General features: G+C 42.3%; 1 protein-coding gene across 5 annotated transcripts in view; it reads left to right on the forward strand.

Annotated features, from left to right (window-relative positions):
* Positions 1-3152: 3152 nt before the first annotated feature.
* Positions 3153-20709, forward strand: part of LOC140203749 (uncharacterized) — a 31040-nt gene continuing 13483 nt past the window's right edge. For 3 of the 5 annotated variants that reach the window (XM_072269789.1, XM_072269790.1, XM_072269791.1), the window contains exons 1-2: positions 3153-3336; positions 14339-14531. In XM_072269789.1, coding sequence (XP_072125890.1) covers positions 3254-3336; positions 14339-14531 — 276 coding nt within the window. In that variant the 5' untranslated portion in view covers positions 3153-3253. Of the gene's footprint in view, positions 3337-14338; positions 14532-20471; positions 20528-20709 lie in introns of those variants that run through there. The other 2 variants (XM_072269792.1, XM_072269793.1) reach the window with 1 other exon arrangement.

Here is a 20709-nt window from a genome sequence, read left to right on the forward strand (position 1 = left end):
GCAACATCATACATCTCACAACAAATCAGCACTCACTTAGATAACCACAATATAATACAGAAGAACAGAAAGGATATAAAGGACAACTGATGATAGATTCTGTAACTCCAAATCAAGTCGAATGGAAAAGCAGAGATCTTCAATGTTGCTATTTTGACTACCAAAAAGCATTTGATTTTGTTCTACACTTATGCTTAATAGAAGCTCTTAATATATATATATATAAACTACACCCAATACTTGTTAAATTCCTTCAACATCTGATGAAGCATTGGTGTGCTATTATCACCCTGTCTATTAACATACCACATGGAGAGGATATTGATGGGCTCACAGAGTGCATCACTGATTACATCAGCTTCTGTGTGGACTCCAATGTTCCGACAAGAACTGTCCTTTGTTATTCAAATAACAAGCCATAGGTAACAAAGGACATTAAAGACATCCTGAATGCTAAAAAGAGGGCGTTTAGAGATGGAAATAGGGAGGAGCTGAGTCAATACAGAGGGACCTAAAAGCCAGGATCAGGGAGGCTAAAGACAGGTACAGGAGGAAGCTTGAGTGGAAACTCCAGCAGAACAACATGAGAGAGGTCTGGAGGGGGATGAGGACCATCACTGGGTTCCGGCAAACTAGCAACAGAGGAGCTGAAGGCAGTGTGGACAGGGCCAACGAACTTAACATGTTCTTTAACAAATTTGACATTGTGGCCCCTGCCCATCCCCCACGAGTCATCTGTTGTCGGCCCCCAACCAACACATATTCCACTCTCCCCTCCTACCCCTCCTCACAGTCCCCCACCCTGCTCTCATGACTATACCCCTTCCCCACACGAAACCACCACGGTGGGTTTCACGGCTGAACAGGTGAAAAGACAGCTGAAACGTCTCAACCCAAGCAAGGCTGCAGGACCGGATGGTGTCAGTACCAGGGTGCTCAAAGCCTGTGCCCCTCAGCTATGTGGAGTACTTCGCCATGTCTTCAACCTGAGCCTGAGGCTCCGGAGGGTTCCTGTACTGTGGGAAAACGTCCTGCCTCATCCCTGTGCTGAAGATGCCGCGCCCCAGTGGCCTCAATGACTACAGACCGGTGACATTGACCTCCCACATCATGAAGACCCTGGAGAGACTTGTTCTGGTGCTGCTCCGGCCTATGGTTAGGCCACACTTAGATCCCCTCCAGTTCACCTACCAGCCCCGACTAGGAATTGAGGATGCCATTGTCTACCTGCTGAACCGTGTCTACGCCCATCTGGACAAGCCAGCGAGCACTGTGAGGGTCATGTTTTTTGACTTCTCCAGTGCATTCAACACCATCCGCCCTGCTCTGCTGGGGGAGAAGCTGACAGCGATGCAGGTGGATGCTTTCCTGGTGTCATGGATTCTTGATTACCTGACTGGCAGACCACAGTACGTGTGCTTGCAACACTGTGTGTCCGACAGAGTGATCAGCAGCACTGGGGCTCCACAGGGGACTGTCTTGTCTCCCTTTCTCTTCACCATTTACACCTCGGACTTCAACTACTGCACAGAGTCTTGTCATCTTCAGAAGTTTACTGATGACTCTGCCATAGTTGGATGCATCAGCAAGGGAGATGAGGCTGAGTACAGGGCTACGGTAGGAAACTTTGTCACATGGTGTGAGCAGAATTATCTGCAGCATAATGTGAAAAAAACTAAGGAGCTGGTGGTAGAGCTGAGGAGAGCTAAGGTACCGGTGACCCCTGTTTCCATCCAGGGGGTCAGTGTGGACATGGTGGAGGATTACAAATACCTGGGTACGAATTGACAATAAACTGGACTGGTCAAAGAACACTGAGGCTGTCTACAAGAAGGGTCAGAGCCGACTCTATTTCCTGAGGAGACTGAGGTCCTTTAACATCTGCCAGACGATGATGAGGATGTTCTACGAGTCTGTGGTGGCCAGTGCTATCATGTTTGCTGTTGTGTGCTGGGGCAGCAGGCTGAGGGTAGCAGACACCAACAGAATCAACAAACTCATTCGTAAGGCCAGTGATGTTGTGGGGATGGAACTGGACTCTCTCACGGTGGTGTCTGAAAAGAGGATGCTGTCCAAGTTGCATGCCATCTTGGTCAATGTCTCCCATCCACTACATAATGTGCTGGTTGGGCACAGGAGTACATTCAGCCAGAGACTCATTACACCGAGATGCAACACAGAGAATCATAGGAAGTCATTCCTGCCTGTGGCCATCAAACTTTACAACTCCTCCCTTGGAGGGTCAGGCACCCTGAGCCAATAGGCTGGTCCTGGACTTATTTCCTGGCATAATTTACATATTACTATTTAACTATTTATGGTTTTATTACTATTTATTATTTATGGTGCAACTGTAACGAAAACCAATTTCCCCCGGGATCAATAAAGTATGACTATGACCCAACGCAGACCGGGAGACCACTTTGCTGAACACCTACGCTCCGTCCGCCAGAGAAAGCAGGATCTCCCAGTGGCCACACGTTTTAATTCCATGTCCCATCCCCATTCTGACATGTCTATCCACGGCCTCCTCTACTGTAAAGATGAAGCCACACTCAGGTTGGAGGAACAACATCTTATATTCCGTCTGGGTAGCCTCCAACCTGATGGCATGATCATTGACTTCTCTAACTTCCGCTAGGCCCCACCTCCCCCTCATACCCCATCTGTTATTTATTTTTATACACACATTCTTTCTCTCTCTCTCCTTTTTCTCCCTCTGTCCCTCTGACTGTACCTCTTGCCCATCCTCTGGGTTCCCCCCCCCCCCCCGTCTTTCTTCCCTGACCTCCTGTCCCATGATCCTCTCATATCCCCTTTTGCCTATCACCTGCCCAGCTCTTGGCTCCATCCCTCCCCCTCCTGTCTTCTCCTATCCTTCAGTTAGTCCTGACGAAGGGTCTTGGCCTGAAACCCTAGAGATGCTGCCTGGCCTGCTGCATTCACCAGCAACTTTGATGTGTGTTGCTTGAATTTCCAGCAACTGCAGAATTCCTGTTGTCTATGACTTTGAAGCTGGCCAACAGTGGCAATAAAGCGCCAGGAGTAAATATGGCGAATTGGTCTCTACTCTTGCCATACGACACGTTGGGTGTCGCCATATTTGATAAGGGCATCAGAATGCGGAGACGCGCGGTCTGGTCCGGATCACGTGTGAGGGGGGTGAGGCGGAGAGGGCGTGCGTGCGTTACCGGAGACCGGCCGTTGGTTTAGGTTTAAATTTGAATTTGAGTTTGCACGGGCGTCGGCCGTGATGCCCAAGAACTGCGCGGTGATCGAGTGCTCGCGGAACGCGGGGCAGCTGGCGGCCGACAACAGGAGGATCAGCTTCTATAAGTGAGTGGTGTTGGCGGTGGGGCCCGGGTGTTGGGCGGAGGGCAGAGCTCTGTGATCGGCCCATGGGAGCTGGCTGGCAGCAGGCGGCCGCTCGGCCCTTCTGACACCGCTATCCCGACACCCTGCGGCTCTTGTACCGGGCAATTAGATTTTAGATTTAGACCATTCAGCCCATCGAGTCTGCTTGGCCATCCACCACGGCAGGTTTAATATACCTCTCAACCTATTCTCTTGCTTTCTACTTCATTCCTGTATGTTGCACAGTTGTGTTATAAATGTTCCAGAGGACCCGGTAAGTTTAAAGGGAGTTTGAAATACTGAAGGACCCTGGACCCCTGTCTGGCCACAAAATGTGCCGATGTCCCTGCCCCTGGTTGCTCAGAATACCAATCTTGGTCTCGACCACAACGGGTCAGGCCTCGGGCTTTGCTGTGGACACACGATAGTAAAGTTAATGATGCACGGAAGCAAGCCTTTTGGTCAGCTTGTCCATGTTGACCAGTACCCTGCTTGTTTTGTGGAGTCCTGCCCCATTTTCCAGGCTGACCAGAGAGTCAGATGCTGGATCATCAGGAATTCCAAATGGATGCTGGATTGTTGTTGTATTCTATTTGTTCCTCCACCAATATCAACTTCTTTGCCCTGGGACCTTGCTGAGTACACATTGGTTGGTGTGTGGCCATAATGCTTCCAGTCTTCAGCTGATATGTTGATCATATCTTTGCCTCCATGGATGCGCCCTGACCTGCTGGGGTACTTTGACAACTTTTTTGTGCAGTGCTGACAGGTCTCTAGACCCACTGCATCCAGGCTAATTATATTTGCCTCCACAAGGCCCATGTTGCTCCAAGCCTTTCAAACTTAGAAATTATATCAGCCACTACTGTCGGCCTCTGTGTGCGCAACATTACCACTCAGTTCTCTTCTACATTTCTTCCATCTAGCCTTCACCCTATTCCCACTAATTCTAGACTGCCCTGCCCAGGGAGGAAGAGTCTGATTCTCTATCCTATCAATACCCCTCATTTTTTAAAACCTGCAAAGTCTCTCCTCAGTTCAGTGAGTATCTCTCCTTAAACTACTGCCCTTCATTCCAGACAAAAATTACTCTCCACCCCACAGATGCTGCTCAACCTGCTGAGTTTCTCCAGCAAATTGTTTATTAATATGTTGGTGAATCTCTTTCCTTTCTCTCTCTATTGATTACACAGCCTTCCTGTAGTGTACTTAATACTTTAGCTGTAATACACTAATTTTGTGCAGGTGCAGCATGACATCCCAAATTTTATGTTTATTGCCTTGACATCTGAAGGCAAATGTTCTGAATGCCTTTTACACTATTTTATCCTTTGATGTTACCACTTTCAAGAAGCTATGGACTTGCAGCCCAAGGCCTCTCCATCCATCATTGTGCCCAAGGTCCCTGGCGTTTACTCTGTACATTCTACCAGAACTTGATCTTCCAAAATGTATTATCTTGCATTTCTCCATGAAACTCTCCAACTGATTTATGTTTCTTTCCATGTTTACTCAGCCCTCTTCACTGTCAGAATCCACCAGCTGCATGTATTGTCTGTAAAGCTTAATAATCATGCTGTCTACGGTCACATTCAAGTAATTAGTATATATTAGAACAACAGGAGTCTCAGCAGTAATCCCTGTGGTCCTCTACTTATTACAGATTTCCAGGCAGAAAATATGGCCTTGCATTACTACCCTTTTCCTCCCGTCACCAGACCAGTTTTTGATCCAGTTTACCAGTGTGCCCTGTATCCTTTGGGCTTTGACTTTGTGGACCAACCCTACTAAAGTCCACGTAAACCAGCTCTACTGCTCTGCCCTCATCATACATTCCTAGTCATTTGGATTTGTGAGACATGATCTCCCATGCCGACTCCTAATCACTCCCTGCCTTTCCAAATCAACACAAATCTTGTATCTTGGAATCTTTTCCAATAACTGACGTAGTTTCCAGGCTCATCCCTTTTCAAACAAAGGAACAATATTCACTATTGACTGATCTTCTGGTACACCACCGGTGGCTAATGAAGATACAAAACTCTCCATTTGGGCCTCCAACAATCTCCTCCCTTGCTTCCATTAGCATCATGAAACCAGATGAACATAGACATCTTAATGTCAGTTAGTCCAAAGCTTAATTTTCTGTACTGAAGTCACTCATTTGCTGTGGTTCTGGGCAATCGTCATCATCAGGTGCCGTGCCTAGTTTGAGCTTTGACTGCCATGGCCCACACACTCCTGTTTCGGGTCAAGTGGATCAACTCATTGGTATTCATTTCCAATTCTCTGGCTGCTGTCTCCGTCTTCATTAATCTTTGTCTTCCTCTTGCTTTCTTCCTTTCAATCTTTCCCACAATTACTGTGCATTCTAACTCCTCTTTCCTAATCGCATGTCCAATGAAGTTGCGTTGCCTTTTCATGATCTCATACATTATTTCTCTTTTCGCCTTTGTTCTGTTCATGACATCCTGGCTAGATATTCGTTTCATCCATGATATTCTTTGCATCCTCCTTAAAAACCACATCTCTGCTGCTACAATTCGTTTCCTCATCTTACTAGATATTGTCCAACATTTTAAGCCATATGACATAACTGGATAAACGTAACATTTCAGTACTCTGAGGCGGGTTGTCATACCTAGTTTAGTATTGGTCGGGATACTCCTCATTCTCGTAAAGGTGTCTTTTGCCATCCCTATTCTTTTTTGATGTCCAAGTCGCACCTGCCATATGATGTCACCCAGCTTCCTAAGTAGCAAAAGTTCTGTCCTTGTTTTATGTCTTCCCTATTTATTCTCAGCCTGCAGATAGGATTCTCCTTTTTGGATATCACCATACATTCTGTCTTTTTGCAATTGATAGACCCATTTTTGCATCATCCATTCTTACAGCGGCAGTTTGTTCCCAGTACAGATTTCTGATTAGGCGGAGGTCTTTCAAATCTAGATCTAGAGTTTCCTGTAATATTTCAAATAACTTATTGTGCTTCACTTTATCAAATGCTTTTGTGTAGTCGATAAAACAAATCTTTTTGCACTTGAATAGCTCGTTCTGATAGTAACCTTAACATCAATATTGTGTTTCTTGTACCTTTGTCTTTCACAAAACCACATTGTTCTTTGCCTATTTCAGCTTGTATCTTACTTTCAGCTGTCATCATCAAAATTCTTAGAAATATCTTGGTGATATGACGCATTAAATTTATGGTCCTATGTAATTCACATTCTATTGCACCAGGTTTCTTAGGAAGAGTGATAAATACTGAAACAGGAATTCTGCAGATGCTGGAAATTCAAGCAACACACATCAAAGTTGCTGGTGAACGCAGCAGGCCAGGCAGCATCTGTAGGAAGAGGTGCCGTCGACGTTTCAGGCCGAGACCCTTCGTCTCGGCCTGAAACGTCGACTGCACCTCTTCCTACAGATGCTGCCTGGCCTGCTGCGTTCACCAGCAACTTTGATGTGTGTTGATAAATACTGATTTGTTTTTTATCTCCTCTGGTATTATTCCAGGCTGATAAATGTCATTGATTAAATCATTAACTTTCTCAATTCCATAATCTTCAAGGGCAATAATTTGTTCTATTACTAATTCATCAGGACCTGCTGCCTTCCCTTGCATTACAAACTTCAGATTTTAAAATACCTGGACCTTCAACGTTTTTCTTAATTTCTGGTTTTTCGCCTCAATCGTCTTCAGACAATTCCTGAATATACTCAGTCCATCTGTTCATAATCTCATCTTTTTTTCATGATAATGGTACTGTCCTTTGCTTTCAAACATCCACCTGAAGAACAGAGGAGCTTCTTACCAGTGATATTCTTGATTTGTTGATGTAACCTTTTTGGATCAGTAATAGAGATTCTTTCTATTTGCTCACATTCCTGGTTTAACCATTCTTCTTTGGCTTTTTGACATAAGCTTTTAACTTTTTTTATCTAAGGACTTGTATTCTACAGGATTTGCTTTCTTCCGTCTCCTTTCTTCCATTACATTTTTGATTTCATCTGTCATCCATTTATTCTTTGTGCTTTTTTTTCTTTTTTAGGAATCACTGACTTAGCTGATTCTACCAAGGCATCCTTTAGAGAGTTAAATTTCATTTCTACGTGATTGCTATCATCTTCAACCGATTCTATTTCTAGACTTTGAAATCTATTCCTTACCTCAGTTGTAAATTTTTGTCTTAAGTTTTCTTCTTTAATTAATTGCAAGTAGTTAAGGGATTGTTCAGGTATTTGCTGCTTTAGTTTTTTAAGTTTTACTTTTACATGGCATACTACTGGGTTATGGTCACTATTACAGTCTGCACCTGGATATGTTTTGCATTGAGTCACTGAGTTTCTAAATCTTTGGTTTATAGTAATAAAGTTAATCTGATTTCTAGTGTTATCACCTGGACTTTTCCAGGTCCACAAGGGTCTTGGATGGTTTTTTAAAGTAGATATTCGTAATGACCTGATTATTCATCTTGCACCATTCTACCCATTTCTCACCTCTTTCATTTCTTTCCCCTAGTCCAAATTTTCCTATGGTATTTCCATCAGCACTTTGTCCTACTTCAGCATTTAGATCTCCCATGCCAATAACTATCTTGAGATTCGCATCCATTCTTTGCTTGTTTAAGCTCTTCATAGAATTTATCTATATCTTCATTTGTTCCATCTGTTGTTGGTGCATATACCTGTATAATTGCTAAATCAAATGGTTGCCCTCTGAATCTAACAAGGAGCACTCTTTCTGATATTACCCAATGTCCTAAAACACTTTTTGCCATGTTTTCATCCATAAAAATTCCTACTCCATTAGTATGGGATGTTCCACAAGAATAAACTAGTGTTTTATTTCTAATCTGACATGTTCTAGCACCTATCCAAACGAACTTTGCTAATTCCCATGATGTTAATCTTTAGTCTTTCCATTTCATTTATCACGTTGTCCAATCGTCCTGCTTGATATAGGGTTCTGGCATTCCAAGTGGCAGTTTTTTTTTGCTACTTTAATTTTATGAGCAGTAGCTTGATGATGGTTGGGGATCCCCTGCTTTCCAGAATCAACCCTACTGAGCGAAACATCTTCAGAGTTGTCGTGAAGATCCTCTTGACGCTGTTGTGTGATGCATTTTGTGAGTTTGACCATGGTTTTCTAGCAAATTGCAACATTGGTTTGCTATTGCCTACCATTGGGCGAACTAAAGAAATCGTCATTTCTCTTCCCAAATGTTCATCCGCCTATACTATAGCGGTTGACATTTGAGGTCGTAGCTCATCCGCCTTCTCCGTCATAAGTTTAGTTACTGAACCTGCCGGATCTGCCTTTGACCCTTCGCTCGTATCCTGAGCAGGAGTCCTTGCAGGTGCTACCGTTCCAGGTCAGAGTGGCCCTGGGAGCAATGAATGACTAAGGGGAAACTCCACTTTCCCCAAAGCTCTGAAAGTCCCCAATTAGAGCCTCATCACCGGTTGCAGTTTAGAGTCATACCCAGGACTGAAATTTGGAGCCTACCCTCACCTCTGCCTGTTCATGCTGAAGCCTGTTGAGCCACAGCCATCCCACTCTGATCCCTCTCACTCCGCTGCCCGCTGTGTATGGTGGTCTTTTTTTAAAACCTTTGGCACTCTACGTCACACACCTGTGCAGTCTAGCCTCTTTACCCCGAGCAGTGGAGGGAAAAAAAAAACACTTCTCTCTGAGATTCCTTATTCCTTCACTCTCAGCCGCCTGCTCCGATTTATATATTAAAAAAAAATTATGTTTAAAATACCAACGTTCTGGACCTTCTCCAATGCCAGCACATCTTCTCGTAGATGAGGAGCCCAAAACTGTTAGCAGTACTCAAGGTGAGGCCTCACCTGTGCCTTATAAAGTCTCAGCATCACATCCCTGCTCTTGTATTGTAGAGCTCCTGAAATGAATGCTACCATTGCATTTGCCTTCCTCACCACTGACTGAACCTGCAAGATAACCTTTAGGAAGTTCTGCACAAGGACTCCCAAGTACCTTTGTATTCCAGATTTTTGGATTTTCTCCCCACTTAGAAAATAGTCTGCACATTTCCTTCTACTACCAAAGTGCATGACCGTGCATTTTCCAACATTGTATTTCATTTGCCACTCTCTTGCCCATTCTCCTAATCCAAGTCCTTCTGTAGCCTACCTGTTTCCTCAACACTACCTGCTCCTCTGTCAATCTTCATATCCTCTGAAAACTGCGTAACAAAGCCATCTATTCCATTATCTAAATCATTGATATACAGCATAAAAAGAAGTGGTCCCAACACCAACCCCTCCTCACTTGCAGCCAACCAAGCAAGGACCCTTTTATTCCCACTCGCTGTCTCCTACCAATCAGCCATGCTCGACCCATGCTAGTAACTCTCATTTAATACCATGGGCTCTCAACTCAGTCAGCAGCCTTGTCAAAGGCCTTCTGAAAGTCCAAATATATAACATCCACTGCATCCAATGTATCTATGTAACTTGTAATCTCCTCAAAGAATTCCAAAAGGTTCGTCTGCAGGATTTTCCCTTGAGAAAACCATGTTGACTTTGTCTTTTCTTGTTCTGTGTCTCAAAGTACTGTTTAACCTCATCCTTAACAATTGACTCCAACATCTTCCCAACCACTGTGGTCAGGCTAACTGGACTATAATTTCCTTTTTGCTTCCTTCCCCCTTTCTTAAAGAGCAAAGAGATATTCACAATTTTCCAGTCCTCTGGCACCATGTCAGAGCCCAATAATTTTTTTGAAACATCATTCCTAATGCCTCCACGATCTCTACCTCTTTCAGAACCCTAGGGTGCAGTTCATCTGGTCCGGGTGACTTGTGTACCCTTCGATCTTTGAGCTTTTTGAGCACCTTCTCCCTTGTGATAGTAACTGCATTCACTTCCCTTCCTTACACTCTTCAACGTCTGGCACATTGCTAGTATCTTCCACCGTGAAGAATGATGTAAAATACTCATTTAGTTCATCTGCCATCTCCTTGGCCCCGTTATTATTTCTCTGGCTTCTTTTTCTAGCAGTCCTATATCCACTCTCATTTATTTTTTTAAGCAAGGATTTTACTGTCCACTTTGATATTGTTTGCTAGATTGCTTTCATATTTGAAGCAAGTCATTAAAATAATGAAGTTGTTTGATGTGAAAGTGTGTTCATCCGGACAAAGATGGTGGTGAATGGGGACCAGCTTGGGCTTTTGCTCACTGAGGGCCAAAGACTACCCTGGTTGTGTGGAGAGAGCAAAAACCTATGTTGAGAAGTAGTTGTTTGGGGCGAGGGAAATGATGAGGGCAAGTGAGTTATCACAGAAGTGGATAGGATAGAAGCTAGGCAAGGGGAGAAAGAACTGTCTAGGCGACAAGGAGATTGATGCAATGAGTCGGATTCGAAAGGAAATTCTCTGATTCGTGAAATCATAGTAAATCAGAATCAGGTTTCTTATCACTGGCATGTGTCGTGAAATTTGTTAACTTAGCAGCAGTTCAATGCAATACATAATATAGAAGAAAATAAACAATAAAATAATTAAGTTAATCAATTACAGTATACATATATTGAATAGATTAAAAATTGTACAAAAAATGGAAATAATATATATATAAAGTGAGGGTTCAATGTCCAATGTCAGTGTACATTTAGGAATCGGATGGCAGAGGGGAAGAAGCTGTTCTTGAATCGCTGAGTGTGTGCTTTCAGGCTTCTGTACCTCCTACCTGATGATAACAGTGAGAAAAGGGCATGTCCTGGGTGCTGGAGGTCCTTAATAATGGACGCTGCCTTTCTGAGACACCGCTCCTTGAAGATATCCTGGGTTTTTTGTAGGCTAGTACCCAAGATGGAGCCGACTAAATTTGCAACCCTCTGCAGCTTCTTTCGGTCCTGTGCAGTAGTCTTTCTCCACCCCCCCCCCCCCCCGCCATAGTGGACAGTGATGCAGCTCGTCAGAATGCTCTCCATGGTACATCTGTTGAAATTTGAGGGTATTTGTTGACATACCAAATCTCTTTAGACTCTGAATGAAGTACCCTTCTTTATAACTGCATCGATAAGTTGGGACCAGGTTAGATCCTCAGAAATCTTGACACCCAGGAACTTGAAACTGCTCACTCTCTCCACTTCTGGTCCCTCTATAAGGATTGGTATGTGTTCCTTTGTCTTATCCTTCCTTGAGTCCACAATCAGCTCTTTTGTTTTACTGACATTGAGTGCAAGGTTGTTGCTGCGACATCACTCCACTAGTTGGTATATCTCGCTCCTGTACGCCCTCTCGTTTCCATCTGAGATTCTACCAACAATGGTTGTATCGTCAGCAAATTTACAGATGGTATTTGAGCTATGCCTAGCTGCACAGTCGTGTATATAGAGAGTAGACCAGTGGACTAAGGACACACCCCTGAAGTGTGCCAGTGTTGATCGTCAGTGAGAAGGTACCAATCTGTACATTGTGGTCTTCCGGTTAGGAAGTTGAGGATCCAATTGCAGAGAGAGGTACAGAGGCCTAGATTCTGCAGCTTCTCAATGAGGATTGTGGGAATGACGGTATTAAATGCTATGTATGTGTATATTTGAGAAAGTTCAGGGAGTGACACATTACTGATAGGGTAGCATCAGTACAAAAGATTAAATTCCTAACCAGTTTCTGGCAAAACATGAAGAAAATGACTAGTGAATCTCTTTAGTACTTAAAGCAGGTTTCACTTCATGCTATTTACTGTAGTTGCTCAAATTACTTCTGTCCTTCTCCCAAGTTCTCTTAGTAAAGTTACTTCAAGACCAGTGCTAGACCATAAACTGTGTGGCAGTAACCACAAACCTGAGAAATTACACTGTCCAATTGCAGAGGGAGGTACAGAGGCCCAGGTTCTACAACTTCTCAATCAGGATTGTGGGAATGATGGTATTAAATGCTGAGCTATAGTCAATGAATAGCATCCTGACCTAGGTGTTTGTGTTGTCCAGGTGGTCTAAAGACATGTGAAGAGCCATTGAGATTACATCTGCTGTTGACCTATTGTGGAGATAGTCAAATTGCAATGGGTCCAGGTCTTTGCTGAGGCAGGAGTGCAGTCTAGTCATGACCAACCTCAAAGCATTTCATCACTGTAAAAGTGAGTGCTACCGGGCGATAGTCATTAAAGCAGCTCTTGGGGATTGGTCACTTTTGAATCCTTCTCGAAATCTTTGCATTTTTAAGTAGTGCCCATAATTGGATAAAATTCAACGGATGGAGCCAAACTGATAATTGATTATTTGCGTAACTTGTTTCTGCATTCTTATAACCTTTAGTGCAATAAAGGTTTCTATAACCTTTAATGTATTGTTAGTATGTCCAGCCACTTATATAATCCCGGTAAAAGTTTAGCATTTTTCATTTGGTCTCATACTTATGACATGTTGCATTGGATTTCATCATTTTTTTTGTCTGCAATCCTGTTGCTTAGAATTTGTGTAGCTGACACCTGATTGGAGACCTTTCACTTGCATGCCAATGTTCTAATAAAATTATAATATTTGACACCTAGAAGCTATTTGTCATCTAATGTCTGCTCTGCCTTTGTTTAAAGAAATTAAAAGTAACCACTTTGTTCTCTAACTTCCGCTAGGCCCCACCTCCCCCCTCGTACCCCATCTGTTACTTATTTTTATGAACACATTCTTTCTCTCACTCTCCTTTTTCTCCCTCTGTCCCTCTGAATATACCTCTTGCCCATCCTCTGGGTCCCCCCCCCCCCGTCATTCTTCCCGGACCTCCTGTCCCATGATCCTCTCGTATCCCCTTTTGCCTATCACCTGTCCAGCTCTTGGCTCCATCCTCCCCCTCCTGTCTTCTCCTATCATTTTGGATCTCCCCCCTCCCTCCCACTTTCAAATCCCTTACTCACTCTTCCTTCAGTTAGTCCTGACGAAGGGTCTCGGCCTGAAACGTCGACTGCACCTCTTCCTACAGATGCTGCTTGGCCTGCTGCGTTCACCAGCAACTTTGATGTGTGTTGCTTGAATTTCCAGCATCTGCAGAATTCCTGTTGTTTGCACTTTGTTCTCTTCTGTCTCAATAATGACACAATGTTCTCATTTATTTATTTAATTTACCCTTAAAATTGATGTTTCTCTTTCCTGCGAAGAAACAATTGTTAATCTGACATCACTTTTCAAAATCAAATTGCACTCAATTCTTGCTTGTTGTGTGAAGAATTTAAATTTATGATCCCTTTGTCTCTGAATCCCCACCCAAAAGAAATAATTTGGTCAATTTACTGAACCCTTCACAATTGTACAAAACAGTAACTCTGAAAGTTAATGAAAGTTTGTTAGTACTGAGTCTGTTTTTGGGCTAGTAGCTTATCTTGGTTGATGTGCTGTCATCTCACTGCTGCCATCAGGAGGAAGGTACAGGAGCCTCAGGACTTGTACCACCAGGTTTAGGAACAGAACCATCAGGCTCTTGTACCAAAGGGGATAACTTTCCTCAACTTCACTTGCCCCTTCACTGAAATGTTCCCACAGCCCATGGACTCATTTCCAAGGTCTCTTTATCTCATGTCCCTGATATTTATTGCATATTTATCATTATTATTTTTGTTTTTGTATTTTCATTTTGTTGTATTTTGTGTACTTTGAACACCCAGTTGGTGTGGTGTCTCATTGATTCTATTATGGTTATCGTCCCATTATGGATTTATTGAGTTTGTCCACAAGAAAATGAATCTCAGGGTTGTATAGGGTGACATATGTACTTTCATAAAAAATTTACTTTGAACTTTTTGAACTTTTGAACATTACAATGGGATTGAATCATGGAGAAATCCTTACAGGATATACAGTAAATGTGTAAATGAAGTCTTGAGAGTGAGTGCAGAAGAGCTAATGAAAATGTTTCTTTAACGATAATTGGTTTGAGTAAGCTATTGCTTACACTGGCAGGAAGAGTCCCATTTTTTTTTTGACTCTCACAGAAGCAACATTTTTGTTTTGATTGAGGTTTCCATCGAATGACAAAGAAAGACTCGCACAGTGGCTTTCAAATATGAGAAGGGAGAAATGGGTTCCATCGCAGTACCAGTACATCTGCAGTGAACATTTTACTCCTGAAAGCTTTGAATGGAGGTGGGGAACACGATACTTGAAGGCAGATGCTGTACCTACAATTTTTTCTTTTCCGGAGCAGCCTACGGTATGTTTGCTGGCAATTTGTTGCCTACACCAAAAGCTGGAATACTACTGCAAATGGATCTGATTAGCTTCGTATGTAGTGCATCAAAGGAGAAGGGACACGTTAAAGCCTTAATGTCTTCTGACCTCATTATCTAAGTGAATTTGTTACTGCAGAGTGATTCCTAGGTGGCTTAAGGCCTAGGTTAATAAACCTGAAAATGTGAATTCAAATCCCACCATACACTGACAATTTGAAGTCTTTTGTTTATTGCTGGAAATAAATGGCAACTTTCCGCCAGCCAAACTTTCTATAACCTCAGCTATATTGATTAGAAAGGAAGACTACTATTGTCCTACTAGCTTTGTATTAGACCCAGGTGTTCATTATTCACTGCATCATGGGGTGCCTCTGATCTAAGAACTGACATTTCCATTGATTGCCAAAACCAGAGAATTAATTTTATGGTCTTTTTTTAAAAAAAAGTAAATCAGGTATAGCCACTAAATAAATCAGTCTGAAATGTGTACAAGAATTTATAACCTGAGACATTATATCAAAAAACATTGCATTTTTGAGATTATTTTAGCCTTTTGTATAAAGGATGTTTCTTGGAGAATCAATAACCTTTGATAATCAGATGGATTCCAAAAAAAAGAGAGCTGAAAAAGGGCCAGGTTAAGTTACTTTGATGTAACACGAGTCTGCAGCAAAGTGTGATTATCATATTTCTGAGGCTAGCCTTCCAGATTAGTCAAGGTATATCTTTATAAACTGTGTTTAATCTGGAAAGCTGAAGTTCTGAAATAAGGCAGCTTGGAGTTGGAAGAAGAGTGGGAACGATGAAGAACTGAAATTTTGTGCACATAATATGGTATCCTCAAGGGTTGAGATTAACCAAACTCCCTTCTTGTTGCAAACAACAGGAATTCTGCAGATGCTGGACCCCTGCATCAAATGGTGAGGGATTGCTCATCATATTTCTTTGAACTCGGCGAAATATCTGGGCCAAAGTGTAGGGGTCAGTGTCAGTAGAGTATAAATTTGGGTTGATTTGTTGAAACTTTGTAATGCTACAGAAGAATATCAGCCTGTATTGCAGACATATTTGCCCATAATCAGTAAAGGAAGAATAGAGGTGAGGAGCAGTTTAAAAAGACTTCTTGAAAAGAGCTCATGAGAAAGAATCATTGATAATGAACTAAATTTGATTTTAGATCAGTATTTCAGCATAAGACAGGCATATAAACAAGTGAAAAGCACAAATTCAGAAATCGAAGAAAGAAACACAGAACTGTTACCTCAAATAATCAAGGGAAATGGAAGTTTTTTTTAAAAAAATGAGAACTTTTCAAGAATTCAAATGTGAAAACAGGTTGAGATTGAGGTAGGTGTGTTGAATGGTTTCTCAATGTGTTAAACAGCCAGTTTATCAGTCTGATTCACAGCTCCTTTACTGAAGAACAGGCTACATGTAAATTAGAGAGGGACTGACTGACTCCACTCCTGAATCATATGTGAATACAAGGTAATATTGAGACACAAACTATATAGGTCAGTAAAAATTGGATATACAGCAGTTATTACTGTCATAGTTAATTTAGACTGCTAGGAAACTATCACTTTATTTGGCATTTCCCACTGGGTTTAAATACTGACATGCAAGAGCGAAGAGTACAATATCGTAAAGTGTGCTAGTTCAGTTGTGTCTTTTGCTTCAAAGTTTAATAATTTATAGTCTAACAGAATTACATAAGGTTCAATCAATTGGAATTGTATCATTTGATTTATCACAGTGTAGCTATTAAATTTAAACTGATTATGTAAATCCCATTTCAAAACAAAATCTGCAAATTGTAAGGTGCCTTTCTATACCATTCCTGATAATACTTTGAAAACAAATACTTTTATTCTCCTAATGACAGAGATGGGAACTGCTAACTGATCTGGGTAATGTTACAGCTCTGTAAAACTCTGGTTAAACCACACTTGTTTTTTTTTGTGCTTGCTCAGTTTTGGTCACCTCATAAGGATGAGGAAGCTTTAGAAAGAGGAGATTTGCCAGGATGCTGCCTGGATTGGCGAGTAGGTCTTATAAGTTGAGCAAGCTAGGGCTTTTCTAGGGAGAACGAGAGGTGACTTGATAGAGGTGTACAAGATAATAAGACACATAGATCGAGTAGATAGCCAGAAGCCTTTTTCCTGGGGCGGAGAGAGCCAATATCTGAGGGCGTAAATTTAAGGTAATTGGAGGATAACATAGGGGGATGTCAAAGATAATGTTTTACACAGCGTGGATCGTGTGTGCAATGGGCTACCAAGGGTGGTGATTGAGGCAGATACATAAGGGACATTTAAGAGACTCTTAAACAGGCACATGACTGGTAGAAAAGGGAGGGCTATGTGGGAGGGAAGTGTTAAGTTGATCTTAGCACAAGTTGGCATAATATTGTCGCTGAAGGGCTGTTCTATGAAGGCACCGGCAATATCTTTTTGCCTGTTGTTGGGTATTTTATAGATCAAGTTAATCAGAGGAATTAAGTTATCTCGAGAAAATTGATGGTGCTGTTGCCAGTGAAGAGGTTGATATTGATGAGTTGGTAAAATGGACAGAGCAGAGGCATCCTGGTGAGTGTGAAATAGTGAACGAATAAGGGTAGGACAAGCACAGTGAATGACAGAGCCCCCCAGGAGTAAGGGGGAAGAGAGGAAACTGTACAAATGCCAAGGATCCCTGAAGATGGCAGCATGGATAGATAAAAGTGGTAAAGAAGGCATACAAGGATACGTGCGTTATCTGGATGTGGAATACAAGAACAGGGAGGTTAAGGCACAACTTAATGAAACATGGGTTAGTTGCAGTGGAGTAACATGTACATTTATGATGATTGCACTGGAGAGATTCACCATAATGTTGATGTTAGGAGGAGAGTCTTAATAGGCTGGGTTCTGTTTTTGTTGGAGTGAGGGAGGGACCAGCCAAGGGTAAATTTTCCCGATGAAAGGCAACTAAAACTAGAGGGCATAAGTTTGGAGAAATGGGCAAGCTGTTTAAATAAAAGATGAGGATAACTTTTTCACCCAGAGAACATTGGAATCTGGCATACGTGGAGGTGGCGAGTACTCTTAAAACATTTAAAACATAGTAAACCTACAGCACAATACAGGCCCTTCGGCCCACAATGCTGTGCCGAACATGTACTTATTTTCGAAATTACATAGGGTTACCCATAGCCCTCTATTTTTCTAGGCTCCGTGTACTTATGGAGTCTCTTAAAAGACCCGATCGTATCCGCCTCCACCACTGTTGCCGGCAGCCCATTCCACGCACTCACCACTCTGCATTTATATATGAGAAAACAACTTACCCCTGACATCTCCTCTGTACCTACTTCCAAGCACCTTAAAACTGTGCCCTCTTGTGTTAGCCATTTCAGCCCTGGGAAAAGCCTCTGACTATCCACACAATTAATGCCTCTCATCATCTTATACACCTCGATCAGGTCACCTCTCATCCTCTGCCGCTCCAAGGAGAAAAGGCCCAAGTTCACTGAACCTATTCTGGTAAGGCATGCTCCCCAATCCAGGCAACATCCTTGTAAATCTCTGCACCCTTTCTATAATTTCCACATCCTTCTTGTAGTGAGGTGACCAGAACTGAGCACAGTACTCCAAGTGGGGTCTGACCAGGGTCCTATATATAGCTGCAACATTACCTCTCGGCTCTTAAACTCCATCCCACAGTTGATGAAGGCTAATGCACCGTATGCCTTCTCAACCACAGAGTCAACCTGCGCAGCAGCTTTGAGTGTCCTATGGACTTGGACCCCAAGATTCCTCTGATCCTCCACACTGCCAAGAGTCTTACCATTAATACTATATTCTGCCATCATATTTGCCCTACCAAAATGAACCACCTCACACTTATCTGGGTTGAACTCCATGTGCCACTTCTCAGCCCAGTTTTGGATCCTATCAATGTCCCGCTGTAACCTCTGATAGCCCTCCGCACTATCCACAACACCCCCAACCTTTGTGTCATCAGGAAATCTACTAACTCATCCCTCCAGTTCCTCATCCAGGTCATTTATAAAAATGACGAAGAGAAAGGGTTCCAGAACAGATCCCTGAGGCACACCACTGGTCACCAACCTCCATGCAGAATATGACCTGTCTACAACCACTCTTTGCCTTCTGTGGGCAAGTCATTTCTGGATCCACAAAGCAAGGTCCCCTTGGATCCCATGCCTCCTTACTTTCTCAATAAGCCTTGCATGGCGTACCTTATCAAATGCCTTGCTGAAATCCATATATACTACATCCACTGCTCTACCTCTTTTAGATTTACGGAAGATCTAAAAGAGCATTTGAATTGCCAAGGATCAACTACTGGTAAATGAAGTTAGTATGGATATAATGAGGAATAGGTACTTGATGGACAGGAAACTTGCATTCTCGTTATTTTTTTTGCATAGTTTGTCTTTTGTACGTTAGTTGATTGTATAGCTTTTCCACTGATACAGTTGAATTCCTTCTACTGTAAATGGCTACAAGAAAATTAATGTCATGGTACTTTATGGTAACATATACGCACTTCGATAATAAATCTACTTTGAGCATTGGTTGGCCAAACAGCCCAATTCTTTCCTGCAACACACATCAAAGTTGCTGGTGAACGCAGCAGGCCAGGCAGCATCTCTAGGATGCTTACTCCAATCCAACTTACTCCAATTCTTTCCTGTATGACTGACTAAAGGTGGCATTCTTGTTGTATTACGAGGGGTGATTGATAAGTTCGTGGTCTAAGGTAGAAGGAGTCAATTTTAGAAAACCTAGCACATTTATTTTTCCTACATTTACACACTTAGCCCAGCGGTCGTGGGGCATACGGATCCCTTCTTTGTAGAAGTCGGCGTCTTAGACCTCCAGAAAGTGGTCCACAGCAGGGGCGATTCATAAGTTCGTGGCCTAAGGTAGAAGGAGATGAGTTATTAACTTCAAACTTTCTACATTTTCGCTCAGACTTGAACTGCACGTGCATGTAACGGGAGCGGTATAACTCATCTCCTTCTGCCGTAGGCCATGAACTTATCAATCACCCCTGCTGTAGACCACTTCTACAAAGAAAGGATCCGTATGCTCCACGACCGCTGGAGGACTGAGTGTGTAAATGTAGCAGGGGACTATGTTGAAAATAAATGTGCTAGGTTTTCTAAAATTGACTCCTTCTACCTTAGGCCATGAACTTATCAATCACCCCTGGTATATTCAGATACAATGTGACAACTCCTTAATCTATAGTATCTCAACAAATTTCCAATACACATCTTCCATGTGTTGATTTTTAAAACATTTATTCAAAGGAAGTGGACTTTGCAGGCTGAGCCAGCAATTAAATACCCATTATTAACTGTCCTTGTGCAGGTGGTGGTGATGAACTGCCCTTTTAAAACACTACAGTCCTTGAAGCATTGAGTATGCCAACAATGCTGTTGTGGAGAGCGCTGGGTACACCTGCAATGCTGTTGTGGAGGGTGCTGGTTATGCCTGCAATGCTGCTATTGTGGAGGGATTTGCAGGATTTGATATAATGACAGTGATGCCAGTTTTCTAAATGTGTTCCTTGGTATCAAAACTTGTATTTGTACATTGGAAACTTATGCAGGTACTAGTTAATTATTGACTATAACTGGTTAATTAGTTACAGGCAGAGGTGTGAAAGCAGTTAAATGTAAATCAATTATTATAATATGTGCCGAATACCCCTCATTCAATAGTTTTAATTTTCAGCTTTGTGAAAATAATCCAATAGAAAAGTAGCGCACTGTACCGGAGTTGAGTCAATATCAAGCATTTTTTGTGATCACAGCTATAAAATTAAAAGGTGGGGGGTTTTGAAAGTGTCAGAAAAGTAGCTGTGATCAAACACATTGAATAATAAAGGATTTTCTGTGCCAACAGTTGATGTTTCAAGAGGGGTTTGTGTCCCAGTACAACAACCTTCACTGAGCTCTTGGGTAGGTGATAATTAATATTTACAGATGTTTAGTTTAAAAAAAATCTTTTGATAGCTAAAGCTCAGCAGTGTATCGAAAGGAGCTGGTTCCACTTTTGATTTATTGTAATACCAAAGTTAGTGTGTCATATTGCATATCTCAGCTGTTAATGATGAAATAAAGCTTGCTGGGGAATAAGCAGG

This window comes from Mobula birostris, chromosome 10 (assembly GCF_030028105.1).
Source record: "Mobula birostris isolate sMobBir1 chromosome 10, sMobBir1.hap1, whole genome shotgun sequence".
NCBI classification, from domain to species: Eukaryota; Metazoa; Chordata; class Chondrichthyes; order Myliobatiformes; family Myliobatidae; genus Mobula; species Mobula birostris.